This window comes from Myotis daubentonii, chromosome 16 (assembly GCF_963259705.1).
Source record: "Myotis daubentonii chromosome 16, mMyoDau2.1, whole genome shotgun sequence".
Taxonomy (NCBI): Eukaryota; Metazoa; Chordata; class Mammalia; order Chiroptera; family Vespertilionidae; genus Myotis; species Myotis daubentonii.
The window spans coordinates 4,782,578-4,803,989 of NC_081855.1; the positions used below are offsets into that span (position 1 = coordinate 4,782,578).

Genomic DNA, 21,412 nt, shown 5'->3' on the forward strand with positions numbered 1-21,412 from the left:
CCTGTGGGAGCCTGTGTGCCTTCCTTGGGGTTTTTTGTTTTGTTTTATTTTGTTTTAATACATTTTTTATTTCAGAGATGAAGGGAGAAGGGGAGAGATTGGTTGCCTCTTGCACCCCCGCCCACTGGGGAACAAGCCTGAAGCCCGGACATGTGTCCTTGACCAGAATCGAACCTGGGACCCTTCAGTCCACAGGCCGACACTCTATCTACTGAGCAAACCAGCCAGGGCTTCCTTGAGGTTTTAAGGTCATTCCTGGGGGGTGGGCGCCCTCTGTCGGCGGGTGGCGGGACTTGCCCGGGGGGACCTGGGTGCCGCTCTCATCTGGGCAGGTGGGGCCACCAGGGCCACAGCTGGGCCAGGGTGACCTGATCCAGGGCCTTCTCCACGGCCCTGCGGAGGGGCCTGCTGCTGACACGGTGGCTGTGGGGATCCAGAGACTGACGACCTCAGGAAATGACTTGTCTCAATTGACACACAGGGTTAAAATATCCATTCACTTCCTACTTCAAACACAGAAAAAAGAGAACTAAAATGTTTATGGAGAATCAGCCCCACAGCAAGGCACTGGGACTTGGTGCTGCAAAGCCCACGCGCGTCAGTGCCGGGAGATGGCGAGGGCGCGGGCAAGGCAGACGGAGGAGCGGCAAGGGTCCGAGTCTCCCGCCAGCGCCAGCGGGGAGAGCTGGTCAGGCAGCAGGGCCTGGGAGTCCCGCACACCGATAGGGGCTCCTCACCTGGGGTTGGACCCACCCCCTGCTATTCAACTTCCCTGGAACCGGGAAGTGGGCCAATCAAATCCCCGAGTTCATTACCAGCCCCGAGGCCGTTCAGGGTGCAGGGTGGTTTCCGACTTCACCTGCGTCTCTAAATGCCTGCTTCTGCGAGGCGGAGGGCGGAGGCTCCAGCAGGGCATGGACCAAACGGCTGACTGCCTTCCCCGCCACCCCCACCGCCCCACCCCACCCCCCCCGTGCACCTCCGGAGGGGTCAGGGGCGCCGGTGAGGACCTGGGCGCTGTGCAGAGCCCGCCATCACCTGGTCATGGGAAAACTACTCCCCAAGTCCGTTTTTCCATTTGTAAAGGGAACTAAGGATTAGTATGAGAATCCAGTAAAGTAATAAACATTAGATACAAACATCTCTTTAAAGCTGCCGGGTTGACCTAAGGGTCATTAAAGGACACCTTGAAAGCAGGGTGCCTGGTGGGATCGCTGGGGAAGATGCTGTGTCCTTTTCCTTTTAAATCCTCACCTAAGGAGATGTTTATTGATATGAGAGAGAAGGGCTAAGAGGGAGGGAGAAACATCGTTCCATTGCCTCCAGTTTGCACCCCGACCCATTGACCAATCGGGGATCAAACCTACAGCCAAGGTATGCTCCCCGATCGGGAATCGAACTGGCAGCCTTTTGGTGCAGCGGACGACGGCCTGAGTAACCGAGCCACCCGCCAGGGCAAGAAGCCGAGTCCTTTCAGAAACTGGCTGGAGTACTGTGTTCCAGGAGCCCCACACCGAGGCCTGGCCTCACACACACAAAACTGATCGTTCTCCGACTGGCTACTCTGCGGATCCCTCTTGGTGGGGAGAAGGGAGCATGTGACTGTGGGAACCATCGGGTCCAGCCCAGGGCGTAAAGGCAAGTTCTCACAGAAGGAAGAGCCCATTAGCAATTCTCTGATCTACATGTGTGTGGTCAATAGCTTTGCAGTTATTGGCCCGAATATACGTGTCAACCATGAATGTACGTGCTGTCAATTTCTACGTCATGAAATAGATGATATGAAATTAAAGAATACTCATGGAAACAAAGTCTTTGTTTATTATTGCTATAATCAAGGCAAAAATCTCTTAAAACAATTAGCCTTGATAATGGAAATATAATCAGAACCATGATTCATGATTTTACAGTTTGATCTTCTCTGCTGCTCAGACTTCAGTTTCACAAATGCTACCTCCCATAAGCCTTCGTTACACAAGAGGATGAGAGAACATGGAAGCCACAGAGCACAGCATGGCCCCTTCTTAGTGATCCAGCTTCAGACCAACCATTTGCTCACTGTGAACCTGTTTCATCCTGTGTTCAAAACACTGGAGAGAGGCGGAGAATGACCCGCCCCTCGGAGGGTCCGCTGGGACAGCACGGTGAGAACCACCCTGTAACTTCCAAACCCCACAAAAGGAGCATCGCCCACACAGGTGCCTAGAGCCCTGGGCGGGGCAGCGTCCTTCTCCAGTCCGTGTTCCTGGCAGCCACGTGACAGACCCTGAGCTTGAAATCCTGGGCAGGGCAAAGGGTACCCATGACCGAGCTCCGCGCTCACTAAGCAAGGACCCGGCTCCAAGAGCCACGCAAAATGGACCCCGCTTTACCCTAGAAAGACTTTGTCTGGTTTATTTCACCTTAATTTACATCTGTGCAGGCGATAATAAAAAGGCTATTCATTATACAACAATTCAGTGATTTTTACCTAGTTTCAAGAATAATGCATGCAATTACAAATGAGAGGTAGAAACACCGTATTAAAGACCTAAGAATACAAACATCATATAAATAAGTGTTCAAATTAACTGCTGGAATTTCATACAGGTAAATAAGGTAAATTACATTACTTGGTCAAAGTAAAGGGAAGCCTTGTTTATGTTTTTATCATGTCACTAAATTAGATGAATGCCAAAGAGCTTCTGTGCAATTTGTCAGTTCAAATTTATTATCTAAAAGGATTAAAACTGGAGAGTGGTTTATTCAAGTATTCAAGCAGGTAAATAAAAGAAACCAAACAACGTACAAGGTAGGAACCATTTCTGGAGGGATGTTAACTGCCCACCTTCTCCATAACCAGCTATTTGGTGAACTGTCAGGATTCACATGAAAAACACGTATTAGGCTACAGAGCTGCTGTTTTCCCAAGAGAAAGCAAACCTCACTTCTCACTAATTTCATGTAGGCACTCCCCATCATTAACAAGCCTTTAGATCCCAACATGACTTGGCCCTATTAGAATTCCAACGGGTATCCCTTGATTGACATTTTTTCCTAATACTGCCCCAAAACCAGCTGTTAAGAAGCCAAGCAGTCCCAGCCATCAGTGCACATCCGCATGCACAATAAAGAATGCGACCAAAGGCCAACAGCTGCAGCTCAAAAACATCACAGAGAAAACCTGGGGGTGCAGATGAAGAGGTTAGACAAACGCAGAGGTTCACCTGAACACAGGCTCTTACCACTGAAAAGCCTACTAGCGATTACATGTGATTCTGGAAAGGGTGTGTGTATACAATCAAGTAAAGTATTTTTCAAACAAGTCCATTGTGCCTCAGTTAGTTTTAAATTGCAAAATCCAATACAGAGTTGTTTTAATAAATTAGTGCAATATATGAAAGATTTGGGAAGATTAACAACAACAAGAGTCCATATTAGATCAAATTGAAGATTTCACAATTCCTTTTAACTGCCATCTTTCCCGTCTCCTTAAGCTGTTTCTTCCTGAGCTGTTTAAGGGTCATGCTCAGACTCAGACAACATACCCCCAGGACCAAGCTGCCTGGACGAGATGTCGCCGTTTACTTTACACTCAGCAGACACGTGCAATTCCACACACTGCTCTGGTGAGCTAGCGAAGAGCGACTCGTTTTGTTTCCTTAATTGTCCTGAAGAATAAATGTACTAGTGATTCTAGCTCTAAGGTACATTTATTTACCAAGTTCACACAGAGCCAAGCGACATGCTCTCGCTTCTGCTTCTACAAAGAAAAAGGAAAGGGTGACTTTCCAATAAGGCAGGTTTCCGACAAACACGTGGTTTTTGTTTTGACATCGCTGCTCATTCTTTGGTAGTGACCAGGCGGCACCGGCCGGGACACCTGCTGCTCCTCAGGGCGTGGGAGAGCTGCCGCAGAGCGCCGACAACCTTTTTTCAATACTAGATTTATCTAGAAACAAAACAAAGTAAGTCACAATGAAGATCATTTATATTTTCAAAACCAAGGCAAGAAAAACTAATAAAAAATCACCAACATTCTACCCACATCCTCATCTCTGTTGTTTTAGCGCAAGGTTAGCAATTCTGAACACTTTTTCTTCTTTCTGCCTGCTAATTGTTCGGATATGATTTGTAGTTTAGTACTGCACATTGATAAAGTTTAGATTAGCATGTTAAATAAAGAACATTTAGATTTTAACAGTGGGCTTGCTCACAACTGCAAATAAATTTTAGAACTTCCATCCCTTATAGTTCCTCAAAACGTGGTATGACCACATGCACTCCAGTGGGCCCACCACCTCTGCCTCAACGCCCAAGTCACTGCGCTTGTATTTGACAAGTGACACATGCTGGCATCCTGGCATCCGACCAGCCTCCACTCTGCTCTCTATACCAAATGTGCAGTCATAGGGTCTTAGGATTCTTCAGTCACTAAGCCCACGAGGCTTGAAATAACTGCATGTATTATTATCTAATAATGAAAACAGTGCTCTGCACACAGACACACGCCCACCAGCTCAGCAATGCGGAGGGGAGACCCAGGGTAGCGGCAGAAGCATCAGCTGTTCACAAGCCTTGTCTCTGAGCCTCACAACTCTGCTCCTTTATCTTCCAGGAGGAACTGAGGCCACAGAAAGGCAAAGTGACTTGCCCACGAGTGGAAAACCACCACTCAAACCCAGGCAGCATGACTCCAAACTCTAAGCCCTTCCTCATGGGCCCTGGGAGGCACACCCCCGTCTAAGTCACTTACACTTCTGCACATTTTCCACGTCCGCGGGGTCCTGGAGAATCTTGGTCAGGCCTTCGAGGAGGAGCGCCGCCTTGTGATAGCGGTACGCGATGTCCTCCGTCTGCTGAAACATCTCGTCCAGGGCCGCAGACTGCACCTGCGCAGCAACCAGACCAGGAGAGTCAGCTTTCCCCACCGTCTGGGCAATGTGGCTCCAAGATTAGTACCATCTCCCGAACCACAGAAAGCTTCAAAGACTCATCGGATGAGCACTATCAAAAAGGAGCTGCCTGCTCTAGCTGGTTTGGCTCAGTGGATAGAGCGTCGGCCTACGGACTGAAGGGCCCCGGGTTTGATTCCAGTCAAGGGCATGCACCTCGGTTGCAGGCTCCTCCTTGGCCCGGGCCCTGGTTGGGGCTGGTGTAGGAGGCAACCGATGGATGTGTTTCTCTCACATCGATGCTTCTCTCTGACTTTCCCTCTCTCTTCCACTTTCTAAAAAACAAAAGGAGTTTCCTGACGAGTTATTCTGCATGCAAACACAGCCTTCTTGTCCTCAGACATTCGTGACTCACAGGAATTTGCACTTCCAAACTGGTCCTTCTTCGACGTCACTGCAGAGTTTATTTCATTCACACTAGGATAACCTGGCATTTCATTAAAGTAGATTGTTATAATAAAATAAATCATGTTGAAAGTCATTTCTCAGCTTCCTCTTCTGGTTAAGCGATTATCTGGTAGAGTCACTCTTTTCTTCAGAGATACTATTTGAGCACCCATGCTGAGGCTACGTCCAGCGGGGTCATAATAAAGGCAGAAGTCCTCAAAAGGTTGAGTGGACTCTCTCAGCAGGGCTGAAAATCTGCCTGTTATGACCTGCTTCTGGAACAGCCGAAGGCAGCCCCCAACCTGATGGTCCTTTGTTGTTTACCAGGCCTTAACTGTGATATGTGTATCTGCTTCGTTAGACTGCAAATGTGTGAATAAAAAGCCCTGGGTCTGGAGATCCAGGGAGCCCATGTCACTAGAAAGTGGAGCCTCCCCTGGCTCCCCCATGCCTTCCAAATTTATATTTCGTGTCTAGTTTCTACTCATTTACATCGCAGCCCCTTCCAGATCCCTGAATCCTTGCAGCTGCGAAAGGACCCTAGCACACCCACTAAGTGCCAGGCACTGGGCACACGGGAGGAAGAGCTCCCGCTCTGGGACAGAGGCCTGCAGGACATGCCATTCCGATTCCCAGGATACGTGGTGTTCTTGGAGGAAGCCCCAGGTGGCACAGGACACGTATGAAGTGCACCCCACATGACTACAGGAGGAAGAGGTCAGGGCAAGCTGCCATGATGTGATGCTTAGGCTAAGTCACAGCGAAGCAGGAGTCAGCCAGGTGATGGGGAAGGGGAGTAGGGCCTTGCCATAAATAGGGGACAGCAGAATTATTCACCGGGTTATGAGTTTTCTCTCTCATTATTAAACGCCTGGACTGTTAGTAACCCAGTATCCCCATTTACTTGTCAATATGCACTGTCCCCATCAAAACATAACTTAAAGCCACTCACAGTAAGATAAATACAGCGCATACAGAAAATCAGAGCCCGGAAAAGGAAGAAGAAATACATGGTAATAGCTCTAAGCTTGCTAAGCAGCCAGGGCAAAGGGAGGGGCGTGTTGAAGTCACATGGCTCTATTATCAGAAGAGAAGGAGAACAATTCCCTCTGAGAGGGCACTTCCCTGGCACAACTTCTATAAAAAACTATCGTGTGAATCTTAAAGATTCAGCATAGAGTGATGCAATGCATGCTATTTGTGTCAACAGTTTATATTCAAAAGTTATTTTCATAGGACTTTTTATTATAATGGCTTTCAAAATTAAGTCCAAGGGTGTACTATAACAGTGCAATGCAAAGTAAACAAATTTGAGGAGCAGAATGGAGGTCTATTATGTTAATGTGGTAAAAATAAGCTCAGTCAACAATTTTTCCCCACTGAAACTATATTTTTATTGATTTCAGAGAGGAAGGGAGAGAAAGAGAGAGAGAGAGAAGCATCAATGATGAGAGAGAATCATTGATTGGCTTCCTCCTGCACACCCGCTATTGGGGATGGAGCCTGCAACCCAGGCATGTGCCCTAATCAAGAATCGAACCGTCATCTCCTGGGTCATAGGTTAATGCTCAACCACTGAGCCATGGCAGCCAGGGTACCACTATCCTTTAATAGTCCCTAATTTCTTTTTTTTTTTTTTTTAATTTCTTTTTTATTTTTTTTTTTATTGCTTAAAGTATTACAAAGGGTATTACATATGTATCCATTTTATCCCCCCGCCCTAGACAGTCCCCTAGCCTCCCCTATCACCCAGTGTCTTATGTCCATTGGTTATGCTTATATGCATGCATACAAGTCCTTTAGTTGATCTCTTACCCCCCTACCTCCTGCCCCCCAACCCTCCCCGGCCTTCCCGCTGCAGTTTGACAATCTGTTTGAGGCAGCTCTGCCTCTGTATCTATTATTGTTCAAAAGTTTATAATGGTCTCTATTGTCCATGAATGAGTGAGATCATGTGGTATTTTTCCTTTATTGAACAGTCCCTAATTTCATCTGCACTTTAGAGCAATTTGCCACATGAGTCTGAAGACAAATTCTTCCCAACTGTAAAGCAGATTTTACTTTGTGTCTATACTTAAGGAATCTGAGCACATGCTGTGGATTAACAGCAGTATTTTTTTCTAATCTCTATCAAGCCAGTTTCTTATACTGAGGAAAATGCAGAAACAGATCCACGAAAGCCTCAGGACGCAAACTGTGGGACGACCAGATCCTGCTATTAGCAACTTTAAAGAGGAATCGTGGAGTGTTACCAAACATGGTAACCACCCTGACTTACTGTGTTATTTCAACGTTAAGTCCAAGTTACTCAGAGGTGAACACAACACTTGGTGGGGCATCAACCCTCTTTAAAGGGCTCGATCAGTGGTCGGCAAACCCATTAGTCCACAGAGCCAAATATCAACAGTACAACGATTGAAATTTCTTTTGAGAGCCAAATTTTTTAAACTTAAACTACATAGGTAGGTACATTGTTATTAACTTAATCAGGGGACTCCTAAGCTGGCCTTTGCTAAAAATGTCCTCAATCTGATTGAGGTACGTTCGCTGAGGTCGACCCCTTCCAACTCTCCCATCCACACTCGTCTTGTATACTTGTTTCGTCTGTCTCCTTTCCGAAAACCGACTTCTGTGCATGGGCCACGAAGTTTCAATCGCACTGTACAGTGTGCGCCCGCACGTGGTATTTTGTGGAAGAGCCACACTCAAGGGGCCAAAGAGCCACATGTGGCTCGCGAGCCGCAGTTTGCCGGCCACTGGGCAATGTCAAGCAGGCATTCGATTCAGAAGATCCTTTTTCAGCCCTGGCCTGTTTGGCTCAGTGGATAGGGCGTTGGTCTGTGGACTCAAGGGTCCCGGGTTCGATTCCAGTCAAGGGCACATGCCCGGGTTGCAGGCTCAGCCCCCAGTGCAGGAGGCAGCCTATCAATGATTCCCTCTCATCACTGATGTTTCTCTCTCGCTCTTCCTTTCCCTTCCTCTCTGAAATCAATAAAAATATATTTAAAACAAAAAAGATGCTCTTCCAGACGAGAGCACGCGCAGTGAGCGTGTGAGGCTTACCATTTCTACAGCGCAGCTATAGATGAGCTTCTCTGCGGTGACACTGTTCACTTCATCGATGAACCTCTGTTTGTCGGAGAAGAAGCGGTTCAGCTTCTCTGTAAGTTTCTTGCACATGGTGATGCACAATTTGTATCGTTCATTCATATTTTTGACAACTGAAAAAGAGAATGAATTTTAATTTTCCTCCAGAGATAAAATCGCAGTGACATGCACCTGTCCTGCTGATTTGAGGAAAGTAACACTAAACAATCATTAAAAAAATGACTGAAAGGTTCATATGCTCTCTTTCCGTGAGAGGATTGAGATAAAGTGCTTCTGACTGCTCTCCGTATCAGTCAAGTGGCAAAAACAAAACACAGAAAAGCTGGCACCTTCTGCCATGTAAGAATATTTAATAACTGATTCCTCACCCAAAACCTGCCTGGAGTCATGGGGAGGGGCAGCCCCGGCACGCCACCCATACCTTGTTTCACTGCCGAGGACGGGCTCAACTTCCCGGCCTTGATCTGGGCTTTAGCAAGATGCAGCGACGCCGCCAGCAGCTGGGCCGCTTTCATGTACAACACCAGCTGCTCCACCCGCCTGCACAGAAGGCAGCAAGTGAGCGTTAGCCTGCGAGCCACCGCCAGACGCGGCTCTGCACGTCTCAGCACCATGACAACAGCCCTCCACGGGAAGGGCATGCGCCGGGATATTTTTAACGCACAAATGACTCCGAAGGGCCAGGTTTCGGCATGGAGAAAGATGTGTGTACTTTGAACACAACGATGCACTCGGATAAAAATCAGTGCGATCGCTGTATCATCAGTGCCTTCCCCAATGTAATCTACAGGGAGAAGGCGACACTAAGGGTGCAGAGCCTCAAGCCTGGGCTCATGCAGTGGAATCCAGCAGGACGAGGTAACCCAGGGCCTTCCTGAAGCCTGAGCGGGGAGACGGGACCTTCAGCGATGACAGGCCTCCCTCTCAGACAGGACTACAGAAGCATCAAGAACATGGAAATGAGCGCAAAGGGCACCTACCCCCAGTCCTTGCTCAGCTGGCTGATCTGGTCCACGAGCACACTCTCCTGGACCTGGTACAAGGAGCCGGCGGACGAGCACAGCTCCGGGAGGCCGCCCCGCGCCGCTGTCAGGTCCAGCACACACTCCGTGAACATCAGCATCATGTTCAGGTGGCGCAGGGTGTCTGTGTGTTCCCGCTGCAGCAAAGCCAGCTTGTCTTAGAAACTCTCAGGTTAAGGAGAGGTGATGCTCACCTCTGTGCACAGACCACGCACTGCTGACACTGTCTATACTTCTCAATATCAGAGTGAGCAAAGGAGATGGACATTTTTAAATTCCAGGAAACCAGTGAGAATATAAATACAAATAAAACCAAATGTGGATGTGAGCACGTTTGTGTGTATATATGAGAACCCACAGAATTTAGCTTCAAAGATACGAGGTCACCATGCTTTTACCAGAAAAAAATGAAACACCAAATGATTCTATCACTATACACGAGACAAACCATGACAAAATAGATACCAAGATTGCAAGGATATTCTGCACAGTAAACCATTCTTCTTGATGGTTTAGTGAATGCTACTGACTTATAACTTGACTTCTGGTGGTTTTTCAGTTAACAGTGATTCCTAACACCAAAGCTCTAAATTTCTGTAATCTTTTCAGTTAGAGAGGGAAGCATAGACAGACACAATTGCATGCAGTGAAATGTATTTTAAAGTTAATGTTGTTTGGAGATTATTTTTTACCTATAAATATATTTTCAAATCTGAAATAAGAGACTAAGTTTCTTCCTCTCCCAGAGAATCATTTTCCTAGAGACAAGAGCATGAACCAATCAACTCCTGGAAGTCTGCTCCACGCCAGCACCCGGACCGTGTGCTCCAACACAGACACACCCATGACGTCCCACACACAGTGGACACAATTTACATCAAAGTTGATGGAGATGGAAAAACCTCTGAAGATTGCCTTCCCAGTCTCAGATTGTATTACACATTTTCAAAATCACCACTAACCCTGCCACAAGATCACCACTAAAGCTTTGCATGCAGTCTATTATGTGAACTATGTAATTCTCATTCACACAAGATAGAAATGTTAGAGGCCCAGCACTGAGAGAAAGTCTCTTTTTCAGTTGCTCCAGAGAAGCAACCATTTTAGATTGAAATGCAGACTACATTGGCACTGTACTCAGGGACAGGACCAGCACAGCCCACGGAATGCTGCCCCAGAGGCCAGTGGGAGCAGGGAGTCTTTGAAGTCACAAAACACACCTCTCTTTTCCGGACTGGTGCTCAGCAAGCTTGCGATCATGACATGCTCTTCCCTGCAGAGCTGGGTCCATGGAGACACGCTGCTGCCCTACAAACCTAAGTGAGCACCAGTCTGCTTGGCAGGTTTCCTTTCCAATGTTAGTAACTAACCTGGCATCATGGTTTATTTTTTAAAACCTGACTTTAAGTGTATTACTTCTATCTTATGAAGAAAAAGCAGCTTTAAGAATAAGAAGTTATGGTTTCAGGAGAAAGATTATACTTCAGGAGTCCTATAAGTAGTAAATAAACTTCAGATTAAAAAACTAAGAACACAAAATCTATGTGTGTCACTTCCCATCAACCAAAGCTTGCCATGGATGAGTGCCATGGTCAACATTATTCTGAAAATACGCCAGCAACGTTTTTCAAACAGAAAAGGTCAGTTAAAGAGAAGAAAAAAACTTCAGAGTTCTGATTCCCTTCCCTACCTCCATCAGCGTCTCCTCCGGCAGCTCAGGCGCTTCAAAGGTGATGAGCCCCTCCAGGCTGGGGGGCGAAGCCCCATAAGGCGTGTATCTCAGGCTGGGGGCCGCCTCTGCTCCCGGAGGGGATGGCCCCCAGCATGGCCCGGGTGGGGAGCCCACACAGACGCGGCTGCTTGCGGAGCACAGGGAGCCCCCCGAGCTGCTGGAGCCCACTGCAAGGAGACAGGACACGGCGGCTCAGTGCCAGCAAGGTGCACAGTCCCTCATGCTGCCCCCACTACCGGAGAAGCACAGGAAACACGCAACGAGAAGCACTGATCCTACTGAAACATACGAATAGCTTTTATTTTGCCTGTCAACCTTTACACCTTGTCATTTTGTATATCTTATAGAGGTCATCATAGCTACTTCTTAAATATTGCTATAAACAAATTTATAGCTTATACATTTCTTCCTGTTTCTCCACATTTTCATAATTATAAAACTCAGTGGATGCCATAGTCGTTAATTAAATTTATATACATAATGCTCATCTGAAAGCATTTATACTATTTGTGATCTTTTAATATCAAAAATAACACTAATAAAATCTAAATTTCCCCTTCTTTGCAGTAATTCCCTTGTGATTAATGCTCCAAAGAGGTATGATAAACAGGAATGGGATTACCACAGAGCAAATATTGTAAACTTTTAACAGCTCTGTAAGAACCACCACCACTCTCTGCAGCAGCTGTGAGCCGGCACGAGCCCGCTAACCACACAGCCAGGGAGCCTCTGCTCTGAACGCTGGCTTAGTTAACAGGCGTCAAATGTTCCTTTCTTAGAATGAAAGCTGCTTCTTATTTAATACTTTTTCAATCTTAAAAACAAGATTATTAGCTCTACTTGCTCTCTTGTGGTCTATTTATATCCTATGCTTACTGATCTATTGAATCTTGATTAGTAACTTATTTAGCATGAGAAAACTTAAAGGACACAAGGTGTAATCTATAAAGTAATGTAAATGATGACTCATTTCAAGTCCAATCTAAATATTCTCTCAAGTTTTGGTATAAATAACCTATTTATAGAGTATAAATGATAAACCCAATCTACTATCCTGTCTAAATGTAGGATTAAGTGCCAAGATTGGGACCCAAAGTACAAAGGGAAAAAAAGGTAAATTAGGTTTTAAAATACACAAAACAAAGATAGACCACCTGTCATTTTCAAAACCTTTCCTGGATGCACTAAAACCAGCCTTCAGTATAACACAAGTATATAAGAATACAACATAGTACTTTTACTTCATAAAGTTTTTTTTAATAAATATTGCCTCATTATTTCTTATAACCCTTTAAGAAAATAGTTATTTCCGTGTCATTGGAAAAAGAAAGCGAACTCCAGAGCGGCTCAGTGACTCAGCCATCCAGCCACACTATGCCATTCTCAGAGCACCGCCCTCCAAGCGTGAGACAGACTAGAGGCGAGTCTTCACCTGAGGTCGTCCTTGGTCGAAGGACCGTGTGGGTCCGAGTGGGGGCCGTGGCGCTGTGTGGAGGGGACCCCACAGTGAACAGGACGGCCCTGGAGCTGGCTGCTGCTCCCCCGGGAGGCACCAGGGCCACACCACAGGCTCCTGCAGGGGCGGCCACAGAAAGGCACATTACTTTATAGTGTTTATATTGGGGGTGGGATTATAGGGAGACCTTCACTTTTATATTGTTTGTTTTTACAGTAAGCATTCAATACAGATATCCATTAAAACTATTTTATAGTAATCTTTTCATGGCTATGAATCTTTTTCACACCAAAGCCCAGTATTCAGTTACTTCTGTGTACTTTTAAAACACACGAACTGGCCCTGGCTGGGTGGCTCAGTTGATTGGAGCATTGTCCCATACATTGAAAGGTTGCAGGTTCCGCCCAAACCAGTTTGGCTCAGTGGATAGAGTGTCGGCCTGCGGACTGAAGGGTCCCGGGTTCAACTCCGGTTAAGGGCATGTACCTTGGTTGCAGGCACATCCCCAGTAGAGGGTGTGCAGGAGGCAGCTGGTCGATGTTTCTAACTCTCTATCCCTCTCCCTTCCTCTCTGAAAAATCAATAAAATAATTTAAAAAATATAAAATTTTTTTTTTTTTAAAAGGTTGCAGGTTCGATCCCCAATTGGGGCATGTGCAGGAGGCAACCGATCAATGTTTCTCTCTCACATCAATGTTTCTCTAAAAAAAAAAAAAAAATCAATAAAAACATATCTCCAAGTGAGGATAAGAAACAAAACACATCTGCCGAAACCGGTTTGGCTCAGTGGATAGAGCGTCGGCCTGCGGACTGAAAGGTCCCAGGTTCGATTCCTGTCAGGGGCATGTACCTGGGTTGCGGGCACATCCCCAGTAGGAGATGTGCAGGAGGCAGCTGATCGATATTTCTCTCTCATCGATGTTTCTAACTCTCTATCTCTCTCCCTTCCTCTCTGTAAAAACTCAATAAAATATATTTAAAAAACACACACAAAAAAACACATCAACTGCAGTCAATTATCCTGTTGAGAATAATTTGAAAAAGTGGAAACCAAGAATAGGGGATAAAAATTTGAGGTAAAGCTGAAGGTAGATCAGGAGTCTCCATAGCAACAGAGCTACAGAAGGATGTTGAAAATTGAGTGAAAGTGTATTTATGCCTTAGAATCGCACCCTTACAACTGCAGGAAGACAGGGAGCTGCAACAGGTGTCGAAGGGGCTTAATGGGCTGAAGTTGGGCTAAACGAAGAGAAGGTGAAAAAATCTCCCATCCACCAAACTAAGCAGAATCAAGAAAAGCTGTCCAAAGCGGTTCCACACTCAAGCATCTGAAACACATTACATTTCTGAGACCACAGAATGGAGGCAGGAGTTAACTACATACAAAATGACTTTAAAGGAGAGACTGAACCAGATACAGAAAAAAATTGCCTCTCAATGTCCATCTTCTCTGCAACAGAGCATAGCCCATTTAAAGCATCGACTTAACAGCAAAAATGTGGGTTCATAAAACCTTCCAGGGAGCAAGGAATAAGTGGGAAGTAATTCACAGTACCTACTGTTACACAAAATGTACAAAATGACATAGGTACTCTTGTCACTTAATGTAATATCTTTATGATTTTATTCTATTAGGTATAAAAGTATTTAAAGATGGTCATGGGTATATTTTCAGAGCCAATGACCCTATTTTTTTTCACTAAGGCTTAAGTTTTTCCTATTTCCTACTATCAATAATTTTTATTTCCAGAAACTGAAATTTCATGATTAGAAAAAATGTATAATTTCAAATGATGATAATAAAATTCATGTGGAAGAGAGAGAAAAAAAAAGTTATAAAAAATTCATTTTATGGCTAAAAATTTTTTAAGTATGTTTTTATTATTTTAGAGAGAGTGGGAGAAGAAGAGGGTGAGGGAGGAGAGAAAGAGAAAGAGAAATATCAATCGCCTTCTGCGTGCACCCTAACCCAGGATCAAACCCACAACCTGGGCATGTGCCCTGACTGGGAATCAAACCAGCGACCTTTTGGTGCAATGATTCTCTCATCTCTGCTCAACCAACTGAACCACACTGGCCAGGGCATGCCTAAAAATTAAGAAAAAAAGATCTGGTTTCACATGCACAAACTTGGCCTTAACACCTATTCATGTAGAACTCAAAGCTCTATGAAATTTAAATTTCTTTCTAAAAGAGAATTAGAAAAAGTCATTCTACATAATATAACCATTCAGGCAAGCTGTTTTCAAAAAATTGTCCCAATTTCTAGTGACTTTTGGTAAAAAACACATAGAACGGAGAATTCTGAAACTCTTCCAAGGAAACTGACTTTATTTGAAACAGAACATGGGGAAGTTCATGCCTAAGGGCACTGCCCCCCAGAATGAAGACTGTGATGGTAAGGAAATTGAGCTAAGGGCTCTAATGGAGAAAGTAAAGAACATGTAAGAACAGATGGGTAACCTAAGTAGAGAGAGGGACACTCGAGAAAAGGAAATGTTACAAGTAAAAATCACTGAACCACCGATGAATAACGAATTTGATGAGCTCATCGTAGCCTGGACATGGCAGAGGGGAGAATCAGCTTGGAGATATGTCAATAGGAACTTCCAAAACTGAAAAGCAAAGAGGAAGAAGAATGAAAGAAAAGAAACAAAAACCACAGAATACCCAAGAACTGTGGACGACTATAACGGAGTCCCATATGCACAATGGGAATATCAGAAGGCAAAGAAAGAGAAAAGGAACAGCAGAAATATCTGAAGTACTAATGACCGAGAATTTTTCAAAATTAATGACAAAACCCAACCACAGCTCCAGGAAGCTTAGAACACCAAGCATGATGAATACCAAAAAGTCCACACCTAGGCATATGCCCTTTGGATTAGAGATCATGTTCAACCAGTTATCTGCTAGTCCAGATATTCCCTCCTTCGGATGCTCATGGGACAATCAATTAAAAAATTATCGTGTGTCACAAGAGACCTCTGCCTGTAGTTCCCAAGTCACAGCTCCTAGGTCACACAACACCTTGGCCCCAGAGGAAACCAATTCTCAGAAATTCTTTGTGGCGTCTTAAAATTCCTACACTAGCTCTATATATTTGGCATGCATAAAGGTGTGTAAAACAGTAAAAACTCTGAGATATTAAAGAGACTATATATTTACCCATTTCTTACTCCTGTGCAAACATCTTGACAAAAATGACTTTTAAAAAATGATAGCCCTAGCCAGTTTGCCTCAGTGGGTAGAGTGTCGGCCTGTGGCAACAAAGGGTGCCAGGTTCAATTCCAGTCAGGGCATGTACCTCGGTTGCAGGTTCCTCCCCAGCCTGGGCCCTGGTCGGGGCTCATGCAGGAGGCAACCAATCCATGTGTTTCTCTCACATTGGTGTTTCGCTCTTCCACTCTCTCTATAAAAGATCAATGGAAAAAATCCTCAGGTGAGGATTAAAAAAATAATACAGTGGGGCCTTGACTTACGAGTGTCCTGAATAACGAGTTTTTCGAGATACGAGCCGTCTCTTGGCCGATTTTTTGCTTTGAGTTGTGAGCTTAAAATTCGCGTTATGAGCCAGCTTCAGATACCCCACCGCTAGTTGGCGCAGTGAACGTCACAGTGAATACCACAACATCAGCCCAGCATCACGTGTCTCACTCGTTCACTTTAAGATTTGACATATGAGTAATTTGAGTTATGAGTTCCGTCACAGAACAAATTAAACTCGTAAGTCAAGGCCCCACTGTAATAGAGAAAACAAGACTAAAGAGGCTACAATAGTGATTTTGAAATTTAGGTACAGATTCCTAAAATCGAAGTCTGGGTTAGGTCTGGAATCTAAATGTGGGTCTACAGACGTTAACAGCCCTTGGAACAGCTATGCAAGGGCCAGGGATCTCAGTGACCTATGGGTCTTTATAGGAACTCCTTGCTGTATAAGAAATAGTTAAGAATGCATGAGTGGATGAGAACCAAGATGGCGGCATAGGTTAACGCCGGAGTTTGCTGCTTTGAACAACTACTTCAAAAGTGAAACTAAAACACGGAACGGACATCACCCAGAACCACAGGAACCCTGGCTGAGTGGAAGTCCTACAACTAAGAGGGAAGAGAAACGGACACGGACACTCAGAGGAGGCGCAGTGGTGAAGTCAAATTCTGAGGTGCGGAGCGCGCGGAGCAGGCTGGCGGCGGAGGGCGCGGTTGTTGTTTTCAATCGGGAGGGAGTCGCAGACTCTGAGCACCCGATCCGGGCGAGTCTTTAGGGACCCAGACTCAAACGGGAGAAGCGGGACTATCTGGCTTCGGTCAGAGCGAGTGCAGCTTTCTCTCCGAGCTTTGCAGCGGGTGCTGGGACTCAGAGAGGCAGAGCCCCTGGGGACAGGACTGAGAGCCGCCATAACTGCTCTCTCCGGCCCACCCTGTTGATCCTGTGCGACCCGCACCGCCCAAGCCCTGCACAGAGGCATTTGCCGGATAGCCTCAGGCAAAGGCTAGATTAGCACCTCCCTAGAGGACAGAAGTTCTCTCACTGCTGACACAGCTGATTCTCATAGCCACTTGGCCTGGAGGTCAAACCCTCCCTGGAATTAGCTACAACAATCAAGATTTAACTATAAGACTTCGAACAAAGACCACTAGGGGGTACACCAAGGAAGCATAACAAAATGCGGAGACAAAGAAACAGGACAAAATTGTCAATGGAAGATATAGAGTTCAGAACCACACTTTTAAGGTCTCTCAAGAACTGTTTAGAAGCTGTCGATAAACTTAATGAGATCTACACGAAAACTAATAAGACCCTCGATCTTATATTGGGGAACCAACAAGAAATTAAGCACACACGGACTGAAATAACGAATATTATACAGACGCCCGACAGCAGACCAGAGGAGCGCAAGGATCAAGTCAATGATTTGAAATGCGAGGAAGCAAAAAACATCCAACCAGAAAAGCAAAATGAAAAAAGAATCCAAAAATGCGAGGATAGTGTAAGGAGCCTCTGGGACAGCTTCAAGCGTACCAACATCAGAATTATAGGGGTGCCAGAAGTTGAGAGAGAGCAAGATATTAAAAACCTATTTGAAGAAATAATGACAGAAAACTTCCCCCACCTGGTGAAAGAAATGGACTTACAGGTCCACGAAGCGCGGAGAACCCCAAACAAAAGGAATCCAAAGAGGACCACACCAAGACACATCATAATTAAAATGCCAAGAGCAAAAGACAAAGAGAGAATCTTAAAAGCAGCAAGAGAAAGAAACCCAGTTACCTACAAGGGAATACCCATACGACTGTCAGCTGATTTCTCAACAGAAACTTTGCAGGCCAGAAGGGAGTGGCAAGAAATATTCAAAGTGATGAATACCAAGAACCTACAACCAAGATTACTTTATCCAGCAAAGCTATCATTCAGAATCGAAGGTCAGATAAAGAGCTTCACAGATAAGGAAAAGCTAAAGGAGTTCATCACCACCAAACCAGGATTATATGAAATGCTGAAAGGTATCCTTTAAGAAGAGGAAGAGGAAGAAAAAGGTAAAGATACACATTATGAACAACAAATATGCATCTATCAACAAGTGACTCTAAGAATCAAGTGAATTAATAATCTGATGAACAGAATGAACTGTTGATTATAATAGAATCAGGGACATAGAAAGGGAATGGACTGACTATTCTTGGGGGGGAAAGGGGTGTGGGAGATGTGGGAAGAGACTGGACAAAAATCGTGCACCTATGGATGAGGACAGTGGGTGGGGAGTGAGGGCGGAGGGTGGGGCGGGAACTGGGAGGAGGGGTGTTATGGGGGGAAAAAAAAAGAGGAACAAATGTAATAATCTGAACAATAAAGATTTAATTAAAAAAAATAAAAAAATAAATAAAAATTACCCCTAACACACACACACACAAAAAAAGAAAGAATGCATGAGTGTTTCGCCTAACTTAAGCCAGTATTATCCTACTGATAAAAAATGATCTTGGTCAGAATTCCTTCTAACTCATAGGCCATTGGTCATCAAGATATGGAACAAGTCCCTGTCTTGATAAGCTACTGAGAAAGACAAAAGGACAACGACAGGATAAAGAAATCTGGACCAGTACACTCATGATCAATCAGTAGAAGCAGGTAGGTAGAATATATATCTCCAGCCCATGTCCTAAGCCCTGGAACCTTTGCATAGACATCTTACATGCCAAAAGGAAATTAAAGTTGCAGGTGGAACTAGAATTGCTAACCAACTGACCTTAACATAAAGAGATAACCCAGTGGGTCCCATGTAACCACAAGGGTCCTTTAAGTGCAGAATAGGGAGGCAGGTCAGAATCTAGGCTGGCCACTGCTGACTTCCAGATGGAAGGGGCTGAGCAGGGATGAGAGCAGTGTCCAGAAGCTGGAGAAGGCAAGGAGCCTGCTGGCACCTGGACTTGCCCAGAGAGGCCAATTTCACACTTCTAATTACCTGCTCCCATCCCCCTCAAAAACAAATAGTTTTCTTACCTATATCCATTGGTCGTTCTGTATTTAAACTGTCTGTGCTGCCTTGATGTCCACCTAAAGGTGTCTTGACTTGTTGATCGGACAGTTTCCCAGTACTGACAGATCTAAAAAGAAGAGTGATTTTAATAATGAAAAATCCACACGTAAATAATAAGGATTTAAGCCAAGCCATAAAAGGGTTAATGCGAAGCCAGAGAACAAGGAGACAAAAATAGATAACAATTCAGGGTAGAGATAAACTTCATTAACCAATATAAACAAGAGGCAGAAATAGGCTATTCAGGAAATTCAGCAGAGCTCTGTATTTCTAGCTACAGGAAGCATCTATGGTTTTCGGACTCTAAATGTATACAGTTCATATCCAGCTACTCATTTGGTCTGGTTGTTTTGTAACAGAAATATATGCACTATGGTAGTTTTCATGTTTATTTTTTAATTTTTAAATACATTTTTATTGATTTTAGAGAGAGGAAGGAAGAGGGATAGAGATAGATAGAAACATCGATTGCCTCCTTCACGCCCCCTACTAGCATCAAGCCAGGCATGTGCCCTGACCGGGAATTGAACCGTGACCTCCTGGTTAATGGGCCAATGCTCAACCACTGAGTCACACCAGCAAGGCAGTTTTCATGTTTAAAGCTGGAAGGAAACGGTGTTTTTTACCTGCCAAACAGTGCCTTGCTTTGCTGCTCAGGCGCCTGCCTCTCCCTTCCTGGTAGTAAGAGATAATGAGAGCATTCTCGTGGGTCATCCCCATCTTTAGACTGCCCTTCAGAAGGCCCATGGCGAGGAACCAACGCCAGCAGGTTGGAAGATGCTTGTGTTTTGGGGATTTTGAAAGGAGCTGTGGTCTAAAGAAACACGTAAGCTGGTTATTGCGGTGTGCAAAGCATTCAGTACTGGCAGGCTGCATAGCCCAGCAGCCAGGAGCACTGACTCTGGAGTCAGTCAGAACTGGATTAAAATACGGGCCCTTCCACTTACAGCCTCTAACCGTGGGCACCTCAGTGGGATAATGTACTTAAAGCATTCAAGTCAAGGGCCTACACTGTACCTGGCACATAGCAAGTGCTCATTAAATTGTAGCTCTTCTCATCTTAAGTCCTTTCCATACTAGTTCATGACCTATTGTAGAGAGCTCAGTTCAGCTATTCCATGGTATTGCTGCCTCTGCATCCATTCTGTTTGGCCAAGTGGACTGCAGGGACCTTAAACTGACACTTGCCTGTAAGTGCATGCCCTAGCTAGCAGCCCACACGTCACGAGCAAATGTCAGCTCCTGAGGTGACGCCCCACCTCCCCTTAGGTAAGACCCCTATGGAGCTTACCAGAACCCTGCTTTTTGGTTTGAATTGAGCAATCTAGCCTTAGCCAGGAACCTGAAACACTCTACCCATGAACCCCCAAAAAGGCATGCACCCAGACCCTGCCTCTCCCTAGCTGCATGCCATCTGGGCATCCCCCACCCCCACCCCCATCCCCAGCCCAGGATGTGCAGGGTGTCTCTTTCAGGAGCTGTAAGTAAAAGACCTCCATTTCAATTTCTCTTGTGGTCTGTTGTTGAACTGGCTCTCCATCCGTCCACTTCATAATGTTAACCTAACAAAGCCATAACCCCTACAAAGGTTTAATCAACACACCTTGGTAGGAGAGCCAATGATTGTTGGTAAAGGGGTTTTAAAGAACCAGTCAGAACTCCGCGGAGAGGACCCCAGGTGTTTGGTGGGAGAAGTCCCCAGGCTGCCCGGCCGACTGGGCTGCGGAGAGTGACTGCACCCAGCCCCCGTGTGGGACGGGCACACGGGGTCGGAGTGCTGCTTTCTGAGCTTCTGCTTGTGCTGGTAGATGTCAGTGAGGCTGGGGGCGCTCTGCAGCCTAGCACCCAAGAAGAAAGACTGTGGTGACTGAGCCTGCGGCACTGAAGAACCTACCAAGAAAACAGACGCAGTGTTAACCCAGTGGGAAGAAGCACATGGCACAAACATAAGGATTAAGAGAACAGTCCTCCCTCCCTCCCTCCTCCTCCTCCTCTCCCTTCCTTCCATTTCAAAGAGGGAGAGGGAGAGAAACATCAATAATGAGAGAGAATCATTGATTGGCTGCCTCCTGCATGCCCCCTACTGGGGACTGAGCTCACAACCCAGGCATGTGCCCCTGACCGGAATTAAACCTGGGACCCTTTGGTCTGCAGGCCAACACTCTATCCACTGAGCCAAACCAGCCACGGCAAGAAGACAATTCTTAAAATGAGAATTTCAATGAAAGCCTTTA

The 21,412-nt window shown here is 45.5% G+C and overlaps 1 protein-coding gene across 6 annotated transcripts in view; it reads right to left on the reverse strand.

Annotated features, from left to right (window-relative positions):
* Positions 1–1,798: 1,798 nt before the first annotated feature.
* Positions 1,799–21,412, reverse strand: part of ULK2 (unc-51 like autophagy activating kinase 2) — a 109,994-nt gene continuing 90,380 nt past the window's right edge. For 2 of the 6 annotated variants that reach the window (XM_059668453.1, XM_059668451.1), the window contains 10 exons: positions 20,782–21,068; positions 19,805–19,992; positions 19,142–19,245; positions 12,616–12,756; positions 11,142–11,350; positions 9,410–9,588; positions 8,851–8,969; positions 8,385–8,542; positions 4,736–4,871; positions 1,799–3,931 (listed from right to left, as the gene is read on the reverse strand). In XM_059668453.1, the coding sequence (XP_059524436.1) occupies positions 3,873–3,931; positions 4,736–4,871; positions 8,385–8,542; positions 8,851–8,969; positions 9,410–9,588; positions 11,142–11,350; positions 12,616–12,756; positions 19,142–19,245; positions 19,805–19,992; positions 20,782–21,068 (1,580 nt within the window). In that variant the 3' untranslated portion in view covers positions 1,799–3,872. Of the gene's footprint in view, positions 3,932–4,735; positions 4,872–8,384; positions 8,543–8,850; positions 8,970–9,409; positions 9,684–11,141; positions 11,351–12,615; positions 12,757–19,141; positions 19,246–19,804; positions 19,993–20,781; positions 21,069–21,412 lie in introns of those variants that run through there. The other 4 variants (XM_059668452.1, XM_059668455.1, XM_059668457.1 and 1 more) reach the window with 4 other exon arrangements.